General features: G+C 42.3%; 1 protein-coding gene and 1 long non-coding RNA gene across 4 annotated transcripts in view; one reads left to right on the top strand and one right to left on the bottom strand.

Annotated features, from left to right (window-relative positions):
• PTPRG (protein tyrosine phosphatase receptor type G) overlaps nucleotides 1–20,943 on the top strand; it is a 731,646-nt gene that overhangs the window by 696,883 nt on the left and 13,820 nt on the right. For all 3 annotated transcript variants that reach the window (XM_033424736.2, XM_004267970.3, XM_004267971.3), the window contains 11 exons: nucleotides 1,839–1,921; nucleotides 2,111–2,245; nucleotides 3,281–3,415; nucleotides 5,601–5,773; nucleotides 7,363–7,498; nucleotides 8,050–8,196; nucleotides 10,100–10,193; nucleotides 11,112–11,188; nucleotides 11,676–11,804; nucleotides 15,343–15,489; nucleotides 16,229–16,371. In XM_033424736.2, the coding sequence (XP_033280627.1) occupies nucleotides 1,839–1,921; nucleotides 2,111–2,245; nucleotides 3,281–3,415; nucleotides 5,601–5,773; nucleotides 7,363–7,498; nucleotides 8,050–8,196; nucleotides 10,100–10,193; nucleotides 11,112–11,188; nucleotides 11,676–11,804; nucleotides 15,343–15,489; nucleotides 16,229–16,371 (1,399 nt within the window). The remainder of the gene's footprint in view (nucleotides 1–1,838; nucleotides 1,922–2,110; nucleotides 2,246–3,280; nucleotides 3,416–5,600; nucleotides 5,774–7,362; nucleotides 7,499–8,049; nucleotides 8,197–10,099; nucleotides 10,194–11,111; nucleotides 11,189–11,675; nucleotides 11,805–15,342; nucleotides 15,490–16,228; nucleotides 16,372–20,943) is intronic.
• Nucleotides 7,068–11,144, bottom strand: LOC117200696 (uncharacterized). Its single transcript, XR_004482343.2, has 2 exons — nucleotides 11,033–11,144; nucleotides 7,068–7,408 (listed from the first exon to the last, which is right to left on the bottom strand). It is a non-coding gene; the product is annotated as an uncharacterized LOC117200696 (long non-coding RNA).

The raw sequence follows: 20,943 nt of genomic DNA, 5'->3' as shown, positions 1-20,943 counted from the left end.
CCCTGAGACTGTGAGGACTTGTCCATTTATAGACCTCATTTCTAAGCGTATGTCAGTCAGAGATATACACGTGTATATGCCTTGCATATGTCCACACACATCACTGTCCACCATAGCAACCTCTACTTCTAGTGAGCTCACTGCCTTAGCTAAAACTATGTGGCAGAGAAGAGGGAGGAAATCAAGGCAACTTCTGTGTGATGTGCCCAAGGGTTATCGTGTTTTGTCACAAAACCACCAGGTCTTCGTAGACATGTTTGTACTTTCACAAGTTCATTTGAGGTTTTACTTTCACAAATTCAGTAAGTTCGGAGAGCTGGGTTTTGGTGCTCTCTTGGTCACTTGGTCAGACTCTGGGCACATCACCCGGCACCTTGGTCTACCCCTATATTAATGCCTTTATATAGCAAAGAGTAGCATGGAAATGTTATGGAACAAGTAAAATCAGTCCATGAATGTGCCTGGAACACAATACAGGAAGAGCGTTCTCTCACGGAGCCATCACAGCTTTCAAGGCACACGTGGATGCCACCTCCAGTATTGATCTTTTTAGCTAGTCTGTTACCTTTTTGATGAAATATGAATTGTGCAACTTGAGGAACACGTGTTCCTCTTTGTCAGTCTGAGAAGTAACAATATAATGCTCCTAAGGCATAGGATCCAGATGCTCTAGGAGAGTATTTTCAGTTGGGGCCCATTTATATCAGGCAGCCCCTGTTCAGATTCACTGCAGTCTGAGAGTTTGTCAGCACAACAAAAGCAATTCACAGTTCCAAGAATGTGGAGGGCTTTCCAAAAGTGCTTGATATAGTCTGGGGTCAGTAATGTCTAGGCTAATCCACTCATTGGACTTCTTTTCGAGCTAGCCTTTTACGATCATGATTATAAATAGAAATGGAAATCGGGCTTTTGCCCATTCTCTTTCTAGCTAGGGAAAAATAAAAGTATGACCTCAGCTTTCTTTTGTTTGTTATCCTATAAATACAAGCTCATTCTGTTGGGCAACCAGAGGCACATATCACCACTCACCTTTTGTTCGTAGGGGAAGGTTAAGTGGATCTTAAATCTGATCATGGACTTCAGATTCCGGTGAAGCGATTACTCTTAGAAGCAAGCTCTGGCTCCCTCAATTATTCAGGGTCTGCTGGGGTGATGGGGAGTCCAGCTGAGTTTAGCAATGGCACCTCCGGAAAATAGATGTTCTGGACTTGATCTAATAAAATCACCTTTTTATATTTGTATCAGTGGGGAGGGGGTGGGGCATGAGTAAGCAAAGGCCTTGGAAACTGATTTTAAAATATAGGATGAGGGGGGCTTCCCTGGTGGCGCAGTGGTTGAGAGTCTGCCTGCCGATGCAGGGGATGGGAGTTCATGACCCGGTCCGGGAAGATCCCACGTGCCGCGGAGCGGCTGGGCCCGTGAGCCATGGCTGCTGAGCCTGTGCGTCCGGAGCCTGTGCTCTGCAACGGGAGAGGCCACAACAGTGAGAGGCCCGCGTACTGCAAAAAGAAAAAAAAAAATATATATATATATATAGGATGAGGAAATCTGGGAGGGTTGCAACTTGAATTGTTTTACATGAACTAATAAGGACCACAATTTGTATTTCTTGCATATTAGCACTCACAGGTCAGAGCATGAGGTAGGAGTGTCCCTGTGGTTTGGAGATGGGTTTGAATGCTGTAGCTTTGAATTTTTAGTTGTTCTTCTGCCAGAAGGTTTCTCGGGCCACTCTGGGAGATGCCATGTTGCCTCTTTGCCTTGTTTGGTGCTTTAGAATGCTGCTAGTTTTCGAATTAATACATTTTGTTTTTGCTTTTTTTTCTTATCCTCTGTAGATGATCACAGTAGGGTGAAGTTAAGACCTTTACCAGGAAAAGACTCTAAGCACAGCGACTACATTAATGCAAACTATGTCGATGTAAGTCAGAAATGTTTTTATAAACCTGTTTCTGATAAATGAAGGGTGCTGCAGAGACTGTTGAATGTGTTTTCATACCGCACAGAGCTCACATGAGAAGCACAGCCTACTCAATACGGAAGGCACTTGAATTATTAACTGGTCTGTGATACTGCTTTCATCTTACTTTGTGCTGTGTCATCTTTGAAGGGTTACAACAAAGCGAAAGCCTACATCGCCACCCAGGGACCGTTAAAGTCTACGTTTGAAGATTTCTGGAGGATGATTTGGGAACAAAACACTGGAATCATTGTCATGATTACGAACCTTGTGGAAAAAGGAAGAGTAAGAGCTTGTTGGCTTAATCGTGTACCTTCATTCAAAAAGATATTTGTGGAGTACCGCTGTAGGGTAGAAACTTGGCAAGGCCGAAAGAGTTAGAGAAGTGAGAAGTGGCCTCCCTGCCAGGAAAGTGAGCTAGGCACTTACCAGAGTGGATTAAACATGATGATTGAGGTGAATAGGGTATTAATTGGGGGACGGGGGGTGCTGCAAAACACAGGAATGCATCCTCTAGTACAGAGACTTTTTTAAAGAGTTAATATTTGAGGTGAGATTTGAACAGTGAAAGAGGAGGAGGAAGAGTTACACAGGCTTGAAAAGAGAAGGAAGGACGTTCCAAATATCTGGGAGAGAAAGAACAAAAGCAGGGACGTTGGAAGAAACAGTTTAGTCAAGGAACTACTAATAGTTCACACTGGGGGGAGTAAAGACTGCTTAAACACCTTGACCATCACTAAGAGAACCTTTTTTTAAGATGATGATTCATATGTTAACTTTATTGGGTTATGAGCTGACATTAGACGTGAATTTAAGCTGGAATAAGGATCCAGGCTCTGGTTGGTTACTCAGAGTCACTACTGCTTCACTTTGACGGTGGAATCCCTGTTTTGCCTTTGGTGACCCAGTTTTTAACACGAAGGCTCTCACAGTTACAAGAGACTTTGTGTTAACTGTGAATGCAGGCCAGCCTCCCAAAATGACACTTAAACTCCCTTTGATGACATATCCTACCCACATTTCGTAGAGGTCAAATATACAGGATTTTTCTTAGACCTTCTTTTAAAGTACATCATGTGTTGAAGGATGATGGCGAACACTAGGCCCATTTCTCAAGTGATCTTGCCCAAACGTGTCCCAAGATTAACCTCTTCAGAGGTCACATCTGCCTGCAAGGCCTTCAGCCCATGCATTCCTTTTTTAGTCAACCACGTGGTGATATGGCCTGTGTCTCCACACCATCATTTGAAACCACACTATCAACATTGGAATTGTGACATCAATTGCAGTTATAATTTACAGCTTTTTTCTTTTCTGCAGCGAAAATGTGATCAGTATTGGCCCACAGAGAACAGTGAGGAGTATGGAAACATTATTGTCACACTGAAGAGCACAAAAGTACACGCCTGCTATACTGTTCGTCGTTTTTCAGTCCGAAATACAAAAGTGAAAAAGGTATTGAAGGAGTTGGGTGGGCTGCCAGGGCATCTCTTTTTAAACTAGTATGAAAATTACTGTGCGACTAAGGCCAACTCTCGTAACCAACTTGGTTTTTAAAAAAGTATTTTTGAAACATTTTTTTCACAACTCTTTTGATTGACATCAGTGTATGGTGTGAAAGATACTGGCAAAGCACATAATAGAATTTAACTGGCCTGATTGAGTTCTTTAATCTCTTCATGAAAGAGGCTTCATTTGGGGGGAAAGAAAAAGGTCCTCTGAGGTTTTGGTAACCAGCAAATACGGCAGCATCTGTTTGTTTGGTGATGCAGCTTTTTAATTCCAATTTTCTGACAGCTTTAAAGCATTGTTTCCCAAAGTGTGTCCCAAGGGATAGTAGCCCTGCAAGGTGCTTGCAGAAATCAAATTCTGTGCTTCAGTAAGTATGGAAAATGGATGCCACGTAGTACGTATTCCCCCTTAGAAACTTACAAGGAACACAAGTACCGAGAGTGCTAGAGTTAAGAAACCGATATAACTTGGTCGTGTTTCCTAATGTGACTTAACAGTAAAACCCTTCTCTGCAGTAGAACTGTTACCATCGTGAGAATTACACCTTGTGGAAATGGTGCTTTCAAGTTATCTCAGTTTCTCTTGTTGAAAATCCACTGTCCCATCGAGACTCATAGATCGCTGTAGCAGTATTATGAACTCAAGACAGGTGCTCATTAGGAAAGTGTGAAGTAGTACTCTACAGAGGTTTAGGTATGGGAGTTGTTTGTAGCAGTGGTTCCTAATTTATTTTTTTAGTCTTGGACATCTTTGAGAATGTGATAAAACTGCCTCCCTCTTGCCCCAGAAGAATTCACATTTACCGAGATTTTTATACGCACTGTCAGTGGCTCTGAAGCCCATTTGTGATCCAAGGTTAACAGTCCTTTCTGTGTACAGTTTGTTTCCAAGAATAGCAGAAGTATATAAAAATCAGCTGCACTGTTCTTGTCTGTGTTCTCTGTAATAGAGCTGTTAACTGGCGCAAGCTAACCAGTAACTCATTAAGTACAGTGTCCATTACTCACGGAAGCACCTCAGGTTATTTAAACACGACCCACTTACTCTTATTTTAGAAACAGCTTAAGCCAGAGGAGCAAGTCCAATAGGAACGTTAGGTGTTTTGCACACTGACCATCGTAACTGCAAATGCGGAAGAAATAGGAAAATGAGGGGTAACAGAAGAATTAAGAAATCAAAGACATCCAAAGGCCTTGTAGCACAGGGCCAGACACCCTACAAGGTTCAGTGTCAATGGATTAATGACCCTGAATCATCAAAAAAAAGGTTTTTATTTTAGAGGTATTGGTAATTAAAAAAAAAAAAAATCACAGCAAGCGATCTATTTGGGGAAATTTTTCATACAAAGTGGTTCAAGTGTAAAAAGTGCAGCCACTTAAATGAATTCTTCAGAGTAGTGTCCCTTTATGAAAGTGACAGATAAATTGATTGTTGCCTTTGACTCTAGAGATTTCGAACCACTTGTCAACTTAGGATCCTCCCCACACCTCCTGGAGAGTGTACGGCACGAGCACTCTGGCTCCTAAAGGTCCAATCCGGACAGTGGAGAAAGAATGTGGGTCCCGACCCACAGTCAGATGAGTTGGGGCATCTCAAATGCTGCCAGGAAGTGGAGGCCTTGTAGGCAAATTACAAAGTGCTTGGATCGGTCCGGATCCAGAAAACCGATACTAAACATTCATTCTTGGTACAGTCTTAACCCATTTTCTCTTCCAAGAGATGTCTGATCCTTCTATGCACCCAGGTCATGTCTCCATTTTGGGCATGAGAGGGCCACAGAGAGGAAATAACCAACCCCACGAACAGCAGTTAAGGCGAATGGGAACAGAGGTCAGGTTTGCTGACATCCTTATGTGATTTTTTTGTTGTTGCGGTACGCGGGCCTCTCACTGCTGTGGCCTCTCCCGTTGCGGAGCACAGGCTCCGGACGCGCAGGCTCAGCGGCCATGGCTCACGGGCCCAGCTGCTCTGCGGCACGTGGGATCTTCCCGGACCAGGGCACGAACCCGCGTCCCCTGCATCGGCAGGCGGGCTCTCAACCACTGCGCCACCAGGGAAGCCCCCTTATGTGATTTTTACCAGAATGCCCACTCTCAGCTTAAAGCCATCTTTTCTCACCCTCTCTCAGGGTCAGAAGGGAAATCCCAAGGGGCGTCAGAATGAACGGGTAGTGATCCAGTACCACTACACGCAGTGGCCCGACATGGGAGTTCCCGAGTACGCCCTCCCGGTCCTGACCTTCGTGAGGAGGTCCTCAGCAGCCCGGACTCCAGAAATGGGCCCTGTGTTGGTGCACTGCAGGTGAGGCCAACGGCGTCCCCTTTCTTCTGCCTGGGATTCAGCATTTGAATTGGGCAGAGCAGCGGGTGTGGGCTGTGTGAACTTGGACCACTGTGGCCCTGCTGCTTGCGGCTTTGTTTGATTTAGAAACGGAGTCTTAACTCTGAAAACTGGGACCAATGAGACCTGTTAGCGTTACGGAAGGTCACTGTAGTCCCCTCACATTAAGAAACCATCTGCTGCTTCTGAGGTTACAACAAAATATGCTCTTAGAGGATGAGTCTCCAGTTTTTATAACGCCTTCTTATTACTGATAAAAAATCCCCAGTGTTTATAGGGAAATTGTTGGCAGCTCCTAATATATAGAAACCTTACACACAAATTTAGAACTTTCCGCACTAGAGATTTTGAGTTTTTGAACATGGCTTTTCTGTAGGGTTCCTCCAAATGATAATAGTTAGTTTATGTGTGAAAGGCTTTCAGTTTATACGTGCTATATAAAATACCTTCTTTAAAGCACAGATAAAGCCTGTTTTCCCATCTTAACTAACTACCTTAAACAACCTTAGCTGATGGTTTCAAAAATGCTTTTATTGTGTTTCATTTGGATTGCTGGGCTTTTTTCACTTGGGTATTCAAAGAGATGTTGCTTATTCTGTGATGTATGTTACATAGCTGCCCGGCCTTTTCTCAGCGTTTCTTTGGGGCTGTTCTCATAACATGCTTCCACAGAGCAGGTCCTTTGCAGACGTCAGAAAAGTCCCATAAGGACTCTGTTTAAAGTCCCATAAGGACTCTACATTTTTGCTCACCCATTTAGAATCACTAAAATAGAGGTGAAGGTCTGTCAAAGCACTTGGGTATCATCAACAAAACTGTGTGAGATGGGGAACCTGAGGCGGCAGGTTTCTGCCAAAAGAAGCCTGTGGTTCAATACGGCAGAACTCGGGTCTCCCTGGGCTGGGTTGTGTTGTTTTGCTTAAATAACAAACAATCAGGAAACGGGAATAAAAGAGGCCAGCTTTTCCAGAGGGGCTCTTCTTCTCCTACCCCTGGATTACTAAAGGAAAGTAGCCCTTATAAATAGGAACTTGCCAGTACTGAGCACCCTGGGCGGGAGTTGTGCACAGAGGGGGTTTCTCGAAAGGACAGTGCGTTCTCCCAGAATCCCTGGGGGAGCGGGAGAACCAGGCGATGCCTCGGCAGGGGTGGTTCTGGTGCGGAGATGGCTACTGCCAGGAGAGACACCTTGCGGCCCCTGGCATCACAGAGTTAAACCCTTTGCTTGAGCTGCAAGCAAGGCTGAGAAAGCAAATCTGTAACTATATTTTTATTTATTTATATTTATACATATTTTATATTTTTATGTATGGTAGAAGGGCAGTCTTCCCTCCCCCTCAAGACTCACGAGGGAGGAAGATCCTATTGAAGTTTCTGAATGCTATCCGTATGTATGTCAGCGTAACCCTCTTGTTGAGAGAACCTAGTATAGTTGACGTAGGTTATTTCTCAGCGCGTTGGAGACTCAGATGATGATAATTTTTGTAATCCATGGTTCATGACCTGGTAGAGCAGCAGGTGTACTAGTTGAGCGTCTGCCTTTCTTCCAGTGCTGGCGTGGGCAGGACGGGCACCTACATTGTGATCGACAGCATGCTGCAACAGATAAAAGACAAAAGCACAGTCAATGTCCTGGGATTCCTGAAGCATATCAGGACACAGCGCAACTACCTCGTCCAGACTGAGGTGAGGAGGGGTGCTGGTGTTCTCATGTGATTCCAGCACACGCTTGAACTGAAAGTTGAATGACCGAGAGTGAGACATACGCATTCTCTTGGGCCTGGAAGGAATTTACAGGTTTGTGTTGGAAGATGTCCTAACCGGGATACCGTTCTTTGGCTCACAGGCATCCATTTCTGTGTGGCTCTTAAATGAAGCAGATACAGTTTTCTCTAGTGCTGTGTATTCCATGCTGGGGGCGCTTAAACCTTGTTGTTTAGCCTGAGAGATATATACGAGGCAATGGTTCTGAAGCCCTTCACTGAACACACGTCTTCCCACTGCTTTGTTTGGGGCGTGGTATGGAATACAGAACTAAACGCAGCACAGGCCCTACCCTAAAATAACTTCTGACAGGTAAGGAAGGATGGACTGGAGCCGACCCCCCCTGGCTGTAAATGCATGCGGGAGGTCCCTGCTAGGGGAAGAGTTCATCTAAGGTCGATTTCACGCAGGGGACAGAGGTGGCTGCCCTGTCGCAGCTCTCCTCAGTGACTACCATGTCGTGTGCCTTTTAGGAGCAGTACATTTTCATCCACGATGCCTTGTTGGAAGCCATTCTTGGAAAGGAGACTGAAGTATCTTCCAGTCAGCTGCATAGTTACGTTAACAGTATCCTCATACCAGGAGCGGGAGGAAAGACACGACTGGAGAAACAGTTCAAGGTAGTGCTTTCAGTACGTTTCTTTGGCAAAGCAGCAAGGAGGTAAAGAAATGCCTTGAGTTGGGAGGGTCGTGTCTTTTTTGCATGAATGTCTAGACTAAAACGGATTACTATCTATCTGTACTCCTCAGATGTAATCCATGGGAAGATCAAGTTTCGACTTACGTATGAATTGTGGGTATCCAAGTAGACAGTGCTGTGCTGTATTTTCTTCTGCACAGTTTACGACTTTAACATTTGCCCCTGGCCCCAATGACGTGGTACTCTGTCAGTCGTTCCAGTCCAAAAAATATCCTCTGTATTTTTTTTTTTTGCGGTACGCGGGCCTCACTGTTGTGGCCTCTCCCGTTGCGGAGCGCAGGCTCAGCAGCCGTGGCTCACGGGCCTAGCCGCTCCGCGGCATGTGGGATCTTCCTGGACCGGGGCACGAACCCGTGTCCCCTGCATCGGCAGGCGGACTCTCAACCACTGCACCACCAGGGAAGCCCTATCCTCTGTATTTTTTTCTGAACAAATACTGTCTTACCCTGATGGAGAACGGCTATTTGTTGGCATTATCTTAAAAGCAAAGCTCTTTGAATGACTATCCTAGCAGATAATTTAGAAACTAGAAAAGATCTAGTTACTACGGAATACTAAAGAAACTTCAGTTAACTTTTCCTAAATGGTTATTCTTTTTCTTTGATAGGGGCATGGGGGCATGAGGTGTAAAGACAGTTAAGGTTTATACGGAATTGAGTGCAAAGAGAGACTATAAGAACTATTAAAGTAAGTAAGATCAGAAAGCTCAGTCATCTCAAAGTACTAAGTGCTTTCCTATTTCGTAGTCTCTCATTAGACTTTAAAAAAACCAGGCTTTTTTGCACATTGTTCTATATGTAATTTCTCGTTTTGTGTCAAGATGGAAAGAATGAGATGAATCTCTGCAGTTTTAGTTTTCATGGTAAAACCTTCCATAGACACTGAAACCTTCGCGTCTCAGCTCCATGTTAGCATGGACCCCCTCCCTCCTCACCCACCACCCACCCCCCAAAAAGATTGACAGAATGATTCAACCAAGCTATATACACAGGAAGAACCACCAAACTACTGGGCTAATTATTTATAACAGCCTTAGAACAACGTCAGTTCAGTTTAACAGACATTTACTGAGAACTTAGTAAATTCTTTACCATGATTAGCTCTTATTACCACGAAGCCGTGTTTGCTAGTATAGAGCCACCTCCATTTCATGTGGCTGTGAGGAATCAGTGACATCATCCACAGAGAAACCCACGTTAATTCAACAACTGCTGCTTACATACTGCCTGTAGTCAAGAAACCTAAGGCCTAGGGCTTCCCTGGTGGTGCAGTGGTTGAGAGTCTGCCTGCTCATGCAGGGGACGCAGGTTCGTGCCCTGGTCCATGAAGATCCCACATGCCGCAGAGCGGCTGGGCCCGTGAGCCATGGCCGCTGAGCCTGCGCGTCCAGAGCCTGTGCTCCGCAACGGGAGAGGCCACGGCAGTGAGAGGCCCGCGTACAGAAGGAAAAAAAAAAAAAAAAAAAGAAACCTAAGGCCTAATAGTAAATAAAACAAGCACACAAACAACCAAGACAACTGAAAAAGCTACCACTGTTGAAACACAAAAAAGTGTCCTTTGGGATACAAAAATGTTTATAGTATCTGTGCCAGATCATCAAGCAGATGCTATCAATTATACCTTTGTTTTTGTTTTGTTGTCTTTCCCCGCTTGACTGAGATAGACCACGCTGCATGTAGGTCAAAGAATTCCAAGTTTAGGGTCTACAACGTAATGGTTTGATAGTTAACTATATACTGAGAAACCATTACCACAATAAGTTAGTTAACACAGGCACAATTATAATCCTTTGAATGAAGGCTAAAATGTTGCTTTTCTTTCAGCTGGTCACACAGTGTAATGCAAAATACGTGGAATGCTTCAGTGCTCAGAAAGAGTGTAACAAAGAAAAGAACAGAAACTCTTCAGTCGTGCCCTGTAAGATCTTAAAATCAGTTCGACTTGCCTGTGTTCGTTTTTTCTTTGGATTTTGTGTGTTAAGTAAAGAGGCAGCCACTACCCAGGGGAAAAGTTATGCTGAGGACAACTGAAGCAGTTTGATCAAAACGGGAGGGGTGGGTGACGGCACCAGCAAGTTGCTGCGTCTATGTGACATGAAAGCTCGCTTCAGTTCACCTCGAAATTCAAGAGTTAGATTATTTCTACCATGTCTTGCCTTTAAAAACAAAATGTCATTATCACTGTGGCATTAATGCTCTCTTCAAACAGAGAGTCCTGGATTAATCTGCACAGCTGGAACTACATTGCTAAATTATTCTGGCTATTGAGACTAAATTATTCTGGCTATTAGAGACTAAGGCACCGTTGGTAGGTGGTGACCGCTGCATGAATAACTTGGGACACAGCAGTGGATACTGTGTGTAGTACACTGTAGACACAGGCATGGGTGATCAGTGAAGAGATTCTGTCTACTGAAAGAGGCCAATATTTTCTAAGGCCTTCCCAAAGAAAAAGATTGGGAGTAAGGGGATGGCAAAAGAGCAAACTACAATACGTTGGTATAAGTGTAGGAATATCAAACCAGGGTCAAGAGTGACCTGAAACCCTGTGTCGACTCCACACACAGTATCCTCTTAGTGGTCCGCTGGGAAAGCCTCTCCCACAGTCAAGTGTTATTCCTAGAACGTCTGGGTCCTGCTGGGCACATGCAGCAGAATTTCATTTTACATTCTTCCTTAGCTGATAATGCTCTAGCTTGTTTAAAAATATAGGTAAGTCTTAAAAAGAAAGGGGAGCCAAAGAGCTCTATTACTCACCAAGTAACTCTCAGAAAGTGCTGTTGGTGGTGAGGGGTAATGAGGCAAATGTGGTGTTTTCGTTTTTTCCATGTCATAGCTGAGCGTGCTCGAGTGGGCCTTGCACCGTTGCCTGGAATGAAAGGAACAGACTACATTAATGCTTCTTACATCATGGTGAGAGTCAACAGTTAATTATAAATAAAGTCAATTAAACTGAAAGGTGCTAAACAGCAGATACCACCTATGTGACTTTCAAGTAATTTCTTGATGTGTAATATCAAAATTATAGAGATTTCTGTATCTGGAAACCTCTAACCAAGGATACCTAATCGGTGAGGACACAAAAATTGCTTAAGCTAACAGAAATGCTTGTTAAGGAATTAATCTTTTCGTGAATTTCACCCATCTAGTCTTGGAATAAATGTTGAAATTGCTGTCAAGTAAAAACAGCAGGGGGAACTAGAAGTGCATCGGACGTGGAGAGAAAACTGTCTATATACATGTTAGGAGAAGTACATCTAAAAATTGGCCCAATGCACTGAGTGCCTCTTTTGATTATTTTCGTGAGGTCGAAACAGTGCCGGTCTTATTTCATGAATATATTTTACTGCTGCAGAGTTAAACACTCATAATCACTGGTTTTTCGTCTTCCTAACTGAAGGGCTATTACAGGAGCAATGAATTTATCATAACCCAGCATCCTCTGCCACATACTACGAAAGATTTCTGGCGAATGATTTGGGATCATAACGCACAGATCATTGTCATGCTGCCAGACAACCAGAGCTTGGTAAGTAAAGCACATCTGCTACATATTAATGAGCCCGGGAGGCCAGAGCATAAATTACCTTGTCACAGGGCTACCGTGTCTATACATGCTAGGGAGGGAATTCAGACTTCTCATCTTCTATGTCTGCACAGGTGCCTTTCCTAGTCTTACCATTCCTGACCCTATCAGTTCCAACAGGATCAGCACTGATCCCTAATGCTGGTGATATATCAATCAATCACCCCTCAGTTGTACTGTACATGGCAGCGTGGGAGAAGGTTTTTATTTATTTATTTTGGCTGCGTTGGGTCTTTGTTGCTGCGCGCGGGCTTCTCACTGCGGTGGCTCCTCGTCGCGAAGCACGGGCTCTAGGCGCGCGGGCTTAGTTGCTCCGCGGCATGTGGGATCTTCCCGGAGCAGGGCTCGAACCCATGTCCCCTGAATTGGCAGGCGGATTCTTAACCACTGAGCTACCAGGGAAGCCCAGAAGGTTTTGAAGAAGGTCCTTTTTCTAACCTCACTAATGCACGATCTTAAGCCGACCTCTTAGTTGCTATATGTCACTGTTGAAAAATAAATGAACAGTAACAGTAGTTAACATTGATTGATTATATCTTTACCTGTGTTAACTCCTTTAATCCTTTCTACAACTCGATGACACAGGTGCTCTCAGCATCTCCTTTAGTAGCTGAGAAAACTGAGGGAAGTAACTTGCCCAAGGGCATATACGAACCATGGGAGCCAGGATTGGAACTTGAGTCACCTGTCTCATTTTGTTATTGTATATGTCCAATGCCGCCACATCACAGAAATGTTTCCTGGCCCAAAGAAAACGGTATCAAAAGTACTAATAATGTATCGTTATTTTCCCCCAATCCACAGGCAAGCCCGATCTATTACAGGGAGGGAGATTAGGAAAGCCTTCCTTGTTCGGACTTGATGGTGCTTTTTAAGACCTTGACTAAGCTACTACCTGTTTCTTCTCCCTTTAGTCCTTCCCTATTGAGGTCGCTAGACCCTAGAGGAGAAGGGTGAGCACGTTTATGAAAATAAGTGTAACTATTTCTGCTGAGCTCTCATTGCATTCTTAAGTTTCGAAATAGTTGGGCCTTCAGAAGTTACTATGAGGACTTGTAAGCGCACAAAGTAAAAACAAAAACAAAAACGATCTGCCTCCGTGAGTGTCAGAGTAGTGAGTTTTTTAATCAAGAAAGAACAGCATGTGAGTGAACCCCTAGTCTTGATGACATGCATTTGACTGTGTGCCCAGTCAGTAGGAACTTCACTTTGTCGCTTTCTGCTCCAGCTTCGGAATACCAAGACTGCTTCTGTGTGATAGAATGGCAACAAAGTTGAGAATCTTAAGCTAAAAACTGGAGTGTAAATTTTCAAATTAGCTGGCAATAGGGGTCTACTCTGTTCGGCATATGGAAATTGGAGGCATTTAGGGTTGTTAAAACGTGCATTTGTTGGATGAGTCAGTGTTTTGTTATCCTCACTTAACAGAGGACAGTCACTATACCCAAGAGCTCATTTGTATGGGGAGGAGAGGGGGAGACTGACTGAGTGAGTCAATACGTGTTCTGTGGACAGCGACGATACCGGGCCACCAGGCCTGTCATCTCGGTGTCTCTCCGAGGCCCAAGGAGGCTATGCTGCAATCACGCATGTCTGCACTCATAGCTCTAGGGTCGAAAGTCAGATTCAGTAGTGTGTAGTTTTTTCTAAAGGTACTGTCTCTGCATTTTTTGTTTGCTTTGTTATTTATCACTACTGTAACGTTACAAAGACCATCGTTCTGTGAATAGCCCAAAAGTCACTGCTGCTTAGGCGTCCCTGCCCTATCTGTAAGCAAAATAAGCATGCGATCAGAGCTCCTACTGAATCAAGAAGTAGCATTTCTTTGTCATAGTCTGTCAAGACGATCAGTTATTCCCTAGTTTACTGTCTATGTTCAAAAGGTTTTTCTGCCGTTCCTCCACCGTTACTAAAATCCCTTTGGCAGCCTTTAGGCAAATTAGATAATTTCCAGTTCATCTTATCATCATAATAGCTCTTTGAGGTATGTAGTTTTATTATTCCCACTTTTCAGATATGGAAATTAAGCCTTAGATAGATTACTTTTTTCAGGATCACATCCAGGCCTATACTTAATCTATGTATTTGGTTAAATTTAGAAGCCTTGTTCATCATTATGGCTTTAATATCTGTTCAAAGGGCCCTAATTCCACTTCCTTGGGCAAAACGCATTAAAACCCAAGACAGTTACAGACTTCTTTTGTATAGACTAAACCCCGTTGCTAATCTGTTTCCCCTTATGCTGAGCTTTAAAAATAAAAATGTACTTGGCAATAAGCTATATTGAAACTTGAAAGGGTGATAAGTCTTATTGGACTGTTGGCTCATTTCTGATGCAACAATGTAAGATTAAACAAAACCTTCTTTGTTTTCAACATTATTCAGGATTATTTCTGACTTCACTAGTACTGTCTAAGCATTTTCAGGAAAATGCCCATAGAAATGTATATATTACAGGCAAACTGTAATTTGCCATTTGAACTGATTAGAAAAAGGAGGGGGCAGGGCTCGTCATAATCATTGTATTTCTCACAGTCTCCAGCCTAGGCAACGGTTCTCTTTTTCTTAGGCCTCCATAGTTTTCAGGGATAGAATTCAAGTATCAAGCCTGAATACCGTATTCGTTTCAGGTGTACAGCTAAGTGATCCAATTATATTTTCTGATTATTTTCCATCATAGGTTGTTGCAAGACATTGAATATAGTTCCCTGTGCTATTCAGCAAATTGTTAGTGCTTATCTATTTTATGTATAGTAGTTTCTGTTACTGAATCTTTATTTTTAATCTTAAAAGTAGATGAACGTTTAAAGCTTACCTGATTCGAGGCCGAAAGACTTGAAATCGAACATTGACAGACTAACTTTCCTTTTACAAAGCACCTTGTACTTAGAGCCAGTATGCCTATTTATGGGCCTGTCTGAGCCTTGGTGTTTTCATCTACAAAGCCAGAAGATAAAAATACCTCACTAGCATATTATGAAAACCAAGTAAGAGAATGTTTACGGAACTCCTTTGCAAAATGCTGGTCAACTGTAGAACTGTTAATGACATAATCCATAGAACAACAATTAGCACATCTTAGTCACATAAGCCATTGTGAAATAACAAGTTAAAATTACTTGACCTAGATCCTGTCTCCTTTTTTACTCTGACAATTATATTACAGAGCATTTCTCAGCTAGGGGTAATACATCCCCTACAGAGGGAGGTTTTTTGGTTGTCGGATATGACATAGGTGAGAGGTGCTAGGAAATAGTTATGAAGCGTATTTTACAATAGAATACAACCACCACTGAACTCAGCATGATTAGATAGGGCTAATCTAATTGGGCTAATAATTCTATGAACCCAATTTAAAAACTGATTTGAGAGGTATGGCAAATGGCAAAGAAAGAAATCGTTTGGTAAGAAAATTCGAAAATAAATGGTTGACAGCACTGCAGAGGAATTTTTGTCCTTCTTTTCTTTTTGGTCCCCATAGGCTGAAGACGAGTTTGTATACTGGCCAAGTCGAGAAGAATCCATGAACTGTGAGGCCTTTACCGTCACCCTTATCAGCAAAGACAGACTGTGCCTCTCTAACGAAGAACAAATTATCATCCATGACTTTATCCTTGAAGCTACACAGGTAACCTCAACCTCAGTTCCTCAGTAACAGCCACAGCTGGGCCCTGGATCACCCTTCCAAGTAATAATGGAGTAATTTACCACCCTTAAGACGGGCCCAGGCAGGCATTTGAGTGTGACTTAAGTATGTTCACTTCCTTTTTTACTTCCTTCAAATATTTGCTTTTTCCAGCTGGAAAGATGACATGTAGCAGTTCCTCTGATTGAGCATGCATACAAATAGGCCTGTTGACCTAATTATAAAAACAATATACTAGAGCTCAGTATTTTCTTTGCCGTCAGAAATGTGAGCCTTGCAATATGTTGCAGAGATGATAATATTAAGACTTTTTTTTTTTTTTTTTAGTAAACAACATTTTGATGCATAATTAACTACCTTCCTATGGGGTTGGTAAGAGGCGAGCTGTCTTATATTAGTAATTTAAATAAAGATGTCCTCACCCCTTCCTGGGTTTTTTTTTTCTTTATTTTTATAGGTAAGCTAGAGTAGGATATAAAGCCTCTTATAATTTGTTGTCCCTTACAATTTTTCCCTGAACAGGATTCTATTTCACTATCATAACCTCATTTGTTCGTGTCAAGCAGACCTCCCTAGTATTTTTCTCCCTGCAGCAGTTTGGTTAATCGGGCATTCTTCAATCATCTGTAGTATACACTTCCTCAGGAGCAAGTACGAGTCATTAGATTATAGATAGGATGAAATGAAGGATGGGCCGTGACTCGTGCTGTATTGGTTGTAGGATGACTACGTCCTAGAAGTTCGGCACTTCCAGTGTCCCAAATGGCCTAACCCGGATGCCCCCATAAGCAGTACTTTTGAACTTATCAACGTCATCAAGGAAGAGGCCTTAACAAGGGATGGCCCCACCATTGTTCATGATGAGTATGTACCTGTTTTTTAATTGTCTTGTTGCACTGTGGTAGTAGGGGGAAGGAAAGACAGATTTTAAAAACGTACTCCCTCTCTCTCAGCTTGTGACAATTCCAGCTTATTTCTCATGTGTCCATGTGCAAGGTGTTGTGTTTCTCTTTGGGTTTTAATTTGTCAAAGGCTTCAGGCTCTCCGAGTGTAGGTTCTAGAAAGGTGAAAGTACTGTATCTCAGCCTACCAAAATACATCTGCATGCTTTCTGAGGTTTTCTGTTTCAATAATGCAAATTAAACAATAACTTACAACATGTCTACATTTCTATTAGTTTACATGTAATACTTTATATTAATTAGTTGTTTTTAAATCCTTACACTGATCTCCAGCAAACACTTACTAGTGTAGACATGAAATGTAATGAAAAAGGTATTATTATTAATGATAATATTTATAGGTTACAGTGTGTTTTGAAGTTTACAGTACTGTCTCTGGGAGTTTGAAGGCAAAGCATATGAACTGCAAAGAGAACAAATAACTTGCTCCTGGCTCTGAGCTTCTAAGTGTCCGAACAGAGTTCAAACCCAGCCCACTTTCCCTTTAATGAGAAGGAAGGGGGTCATAGATATACCTTATAGTATACGAATACCTGGAGTCAAACTTCATAGACGGACTCGACCTGCAAATCAGTTGCAGATTGTTGTGAATCTCACAGACCTTTAGCCAGTGGCACCAATTAGACATCCTCGTCTCTAGTTCTAAGGTAGTTAGTTATCTCCCTTGGTCAGCAACGTGTCAGGGCATCCATTATGTTCATTAAGTTACCATCTACTCTGCTAGAATAGAGAGTCGTACATTTCGAAGTAAAAGCTCATTAAGTCTTATCTTTGAACGAATGCTGTCACAGGAAGTGAACAAAGACTTTCGGCTGAGGTCAGCACCTTCACCTCAAATCCATGGTACTCTCCTATTTGCGTCAAGCCATATGTTTGGCTCCTTCCAAAGAGTTTGATGGTCTTTTTTAAATAGTGACTATTTCAAAATGTTGACCTCTTAATTAGAAGAATTAGGATTAGTTAAGTAGCCTGAGTAAGTAAGATCCCTGGAAATGTGACAACCAGCACTAGTGTTTAAATAACACAGTCAACCTCAGAATAACTGGGTAGGTACCACGAGTCTACGGAACTTTAGGATATGCAGTTATAGCACAAAGTTAGGGCTGCTTCTAGAGTTTTTTCCCCGCACTAATCTGGCAGCTTTTCATATACCTTCTGGATTTTACTAGCTTTTATCAATTCAGACCAAATTCTAATGTTGCTGCCCAGCTCCGTGACGGATTTTGCTGTTCTGATAGTACTCCAGGGATCTGTCCTGAAGTCAGTAATGCAGCTAATGTTATATTTCATTTCATGGTAAGAGAAGACGGAAAGGAGAAAAAACAAAAAACAAAAACCAACAACAACTAGTTAAACAATTTAAACAGAATTGTTTGTTTCATTTACCTATATTCAGCTTTGGGGTATATTGTCTCATTGAGTGATTTTTATTTTATGCTACATGCTGACTGTGTCACCTCTGGAATTAATCAAATGTAGCTTGTTCTTAGGCCTAAGCAAGAAAAGAGCAAATTCATCCTACACTAGCAGCTCTTCACATATCATATAGGAGAGCTGGATTAAAAGCCACCTAAAGATATGCATTCGTTCATTTATCCACCATCTTTAAGAGATAAGTGATTCCATTAAAATTATTTTTCTACATTACTCAAGCACATCTGAAGTTTTTTAATAGTTGTTAGCTCTAGTACAACACTGAATGCCAGTTACCTTTCAGTTTCCATCTTTCTTACCTACTTTTTAAACCTCTAAATCTTCCTTCCTGATGGCCTACAAACACACACCTCAAATCTAGCATGTATAAACGCAAACTTGCCTTCCCAGCCTGCTCCCACCCACTTAGTTGTACAAACCAGAAACATATCAGAGTCCTTTTCTGTGCCCCCTCACCTCCAATTATCATTGGCCACCAAGTCTTGTTGATGCCTTCTCAGTACACTTCCCAAATTCTTTTACAAGCTGGTTGAAGCTTTACTTCTTCAGCTGTCATCCCAGTCCTCCACTGATTTACTTCCTGCAGCCCACCTTAGCCCTGCAAATACTATTCCGTCTAAGTGCCCTTTTATTCAACACACACTTCAAAAGTCACTCTCTTCGAACTGTTTCTAACTGAAACCAGAGGGGGTCGTCCATAAACATCGCCTCTTTACCAATGCCGTTCCTGTTTATCACATCATATTGTAACTACTTGTTTACATGACCGTCACCCCCACATTGCTGTGACCAGCAGTGCTAACTTATTCATCCCATTCTCCACAGAGTGACACACAGTGGGTGGTGGATAAAGATTGGTATGAATTGGTACCGTGCTTTCAAGTTAGGATGACTCACCCATTATTCAGGATATGTGCCTGTATGTGAACTTGCCCCAGACAGCCTTGCTTTTTGTTTTGGTTATTGGTATTTTTCCTGCTTACATTCATCTGTGAACGATAAAACCAATTTATCGACACAAAGTTTAAGTTCTGTCAAAGATAGCAGTGGGCAGGCTCGGAAAGAAGGCCTCAGTGCTCCCACTGAAAGTCAAAGAGTTGAGCTGAACTTCTAGTGCACAAACTCTGTGCTGTCGATCTGGTCTTCACAGCTGTGTGCCAGGTCGATGAAGTTTCTGGGTAAAATGATCTGAAGGTAAACTTCCTCAACAGAAAGTAAACTGATTGTGTTTGAGCACAGGCACAGCTTAAAGGCAAACTGCTTTATTCACGGCATCCTATATTTGTCTGCTCAGGACAGTTCTATCCAGACGCTGATCTGTATCACCACTACTGTCAAATTTTAAACACAGAGCCTACAGATGAGTTCAAAACACAGCATGGTTCTTACACAGTTTTGTGAGACACTAGTAGATTAGACCTTCACTCGCAGAACGAAGGCTAGTTTCCTGTGCAAATACTTAATGTGAATTCACTGTGGAGCTATCTCTATCACCCCGTTGGAGGCCATCGTGGGCTAATTTCATTTAACAGTTTTCAGAGTGGGATCCCAGGGTCCCTGGTTGGGAAGGAGGTCTCCAAGGCCCTTCCAAGAGATCCAAGAGGACACAACTGTTTTCATAATACAAAGATACAGATTGCCTTGTTCACTTGTATTCTGTCTTGAGTGTACAGTGGAGTTTTCCAGAGCTATGTGACCCAGGAGGACATCCCCACTCTGACAGCTAATGGAATGCGTGCTTGCACGGTTTTGTGTTTTAACACTTTCTCAGTTCTAACATCTGATACAGTAATTATTGACAGATAAAGCCCAAATAAGCAAAAGCTCTTTGGGGTCTTCAATAAATGTTAATTTTAATTTTGTCCTGAGACGGTCCAGAGGAAATGCTGAAATATATGGACTGCATTCTGTACCAACTGCTGCAAAGACACCTTCAAATCACAACTAATTGAGTCCTTCATTTAATCCTCAAAATCACCCCACTAGGGGGGTGACTTTAGGATCCCCGCTTCATGCATGAGGAAATGGGGGCTGCCTGTGTAGGTATTAGGCCCTGTGTACACACATATCCAAGTGTCAGAGCCAGTCCCAGCTACATAATGTATGTGGGGGTCCAAAGCAAAATGAAAATGTAGGAACCCTTGCTCAAAAATTATTAACAAAGATTTTCCAATTAAAGAAACAATCCCATTTACCAGCACATCAAAAAGAATAAAATACCTAGGAATAAACCTACCTAAGGAGGTAAAAGACCTGTACAGAAAACTCTAAGACACTGATGAAAGAAATCAAAGATGACACAAAGAGATGGAGAGATACACCACGTTCTTGGACTGGAAGAATCAGTATTGTCAAAATGACTATACTACCCAAGGCAATGTACAGATAAGTGCAATCCCTATCAAATTACCAATGGCATTTTTCACAAAACTAGAACAAATAATCTTAAAACTTGTATGGAGACACAGAAGACCCCAAATAGCCAAAGCAATCTTAAGAAAGAAAAACGGAGCTGGAGGAAGCAGGGTCCCTGACTTCAGACTATACTACAATGCAACAGTAATCAAGACAGTATGGTACTGGCACAGAAACAGAAATATAGATCAATGGAACAGGATAGAAAGCCCAGAGATAAACCCACGCACCTATGGTCAACTAATCCATGACAGAGGTGGCAAGGGTATACAATGGAGGAAAAACAATCTCTTCAATAAGTGATGCTGGGAAAACTGGACAGCTACATGTGAAAGAATGAAATTAGAACACTCCCTAACACCATACACAAAAATGAACTCCAAATGGATTAAAGACCTAAATGTAAGGCCGGATACTATAAAAATCTCTTAAAGGAAAACATAGTTTAAAAACTCTCTGACATAAATCACAGCAAGATCTTTTTTGATCCACCTCCTAGAGTAATGGAAATAAAAACAAAAATAAACACATGGGACCTAATGAAACTTCAAAGCTTTTGCACAGCAAAGGAAACCATAAGCAAAACGAAAAGACTACCCTCAGAATGGGAGAAAATATTTGCAAA

Source organism: Orcinus orca, chromosome 10, assembly GCF_937001465.1.
Source record: "Orcinus orca chromosome 10, mOrcOrc1.1, whole genome shotgun sequence".
Lineage (NCBI taxonomy): Eukaryota > Metazoa > Chordata > Mammalia > Artiodactyla > Delphinidae > Orcinus > Orcinus orca.
This window is presented reverse-complemented; position numbering and strand designations above follow the sequence as displayed.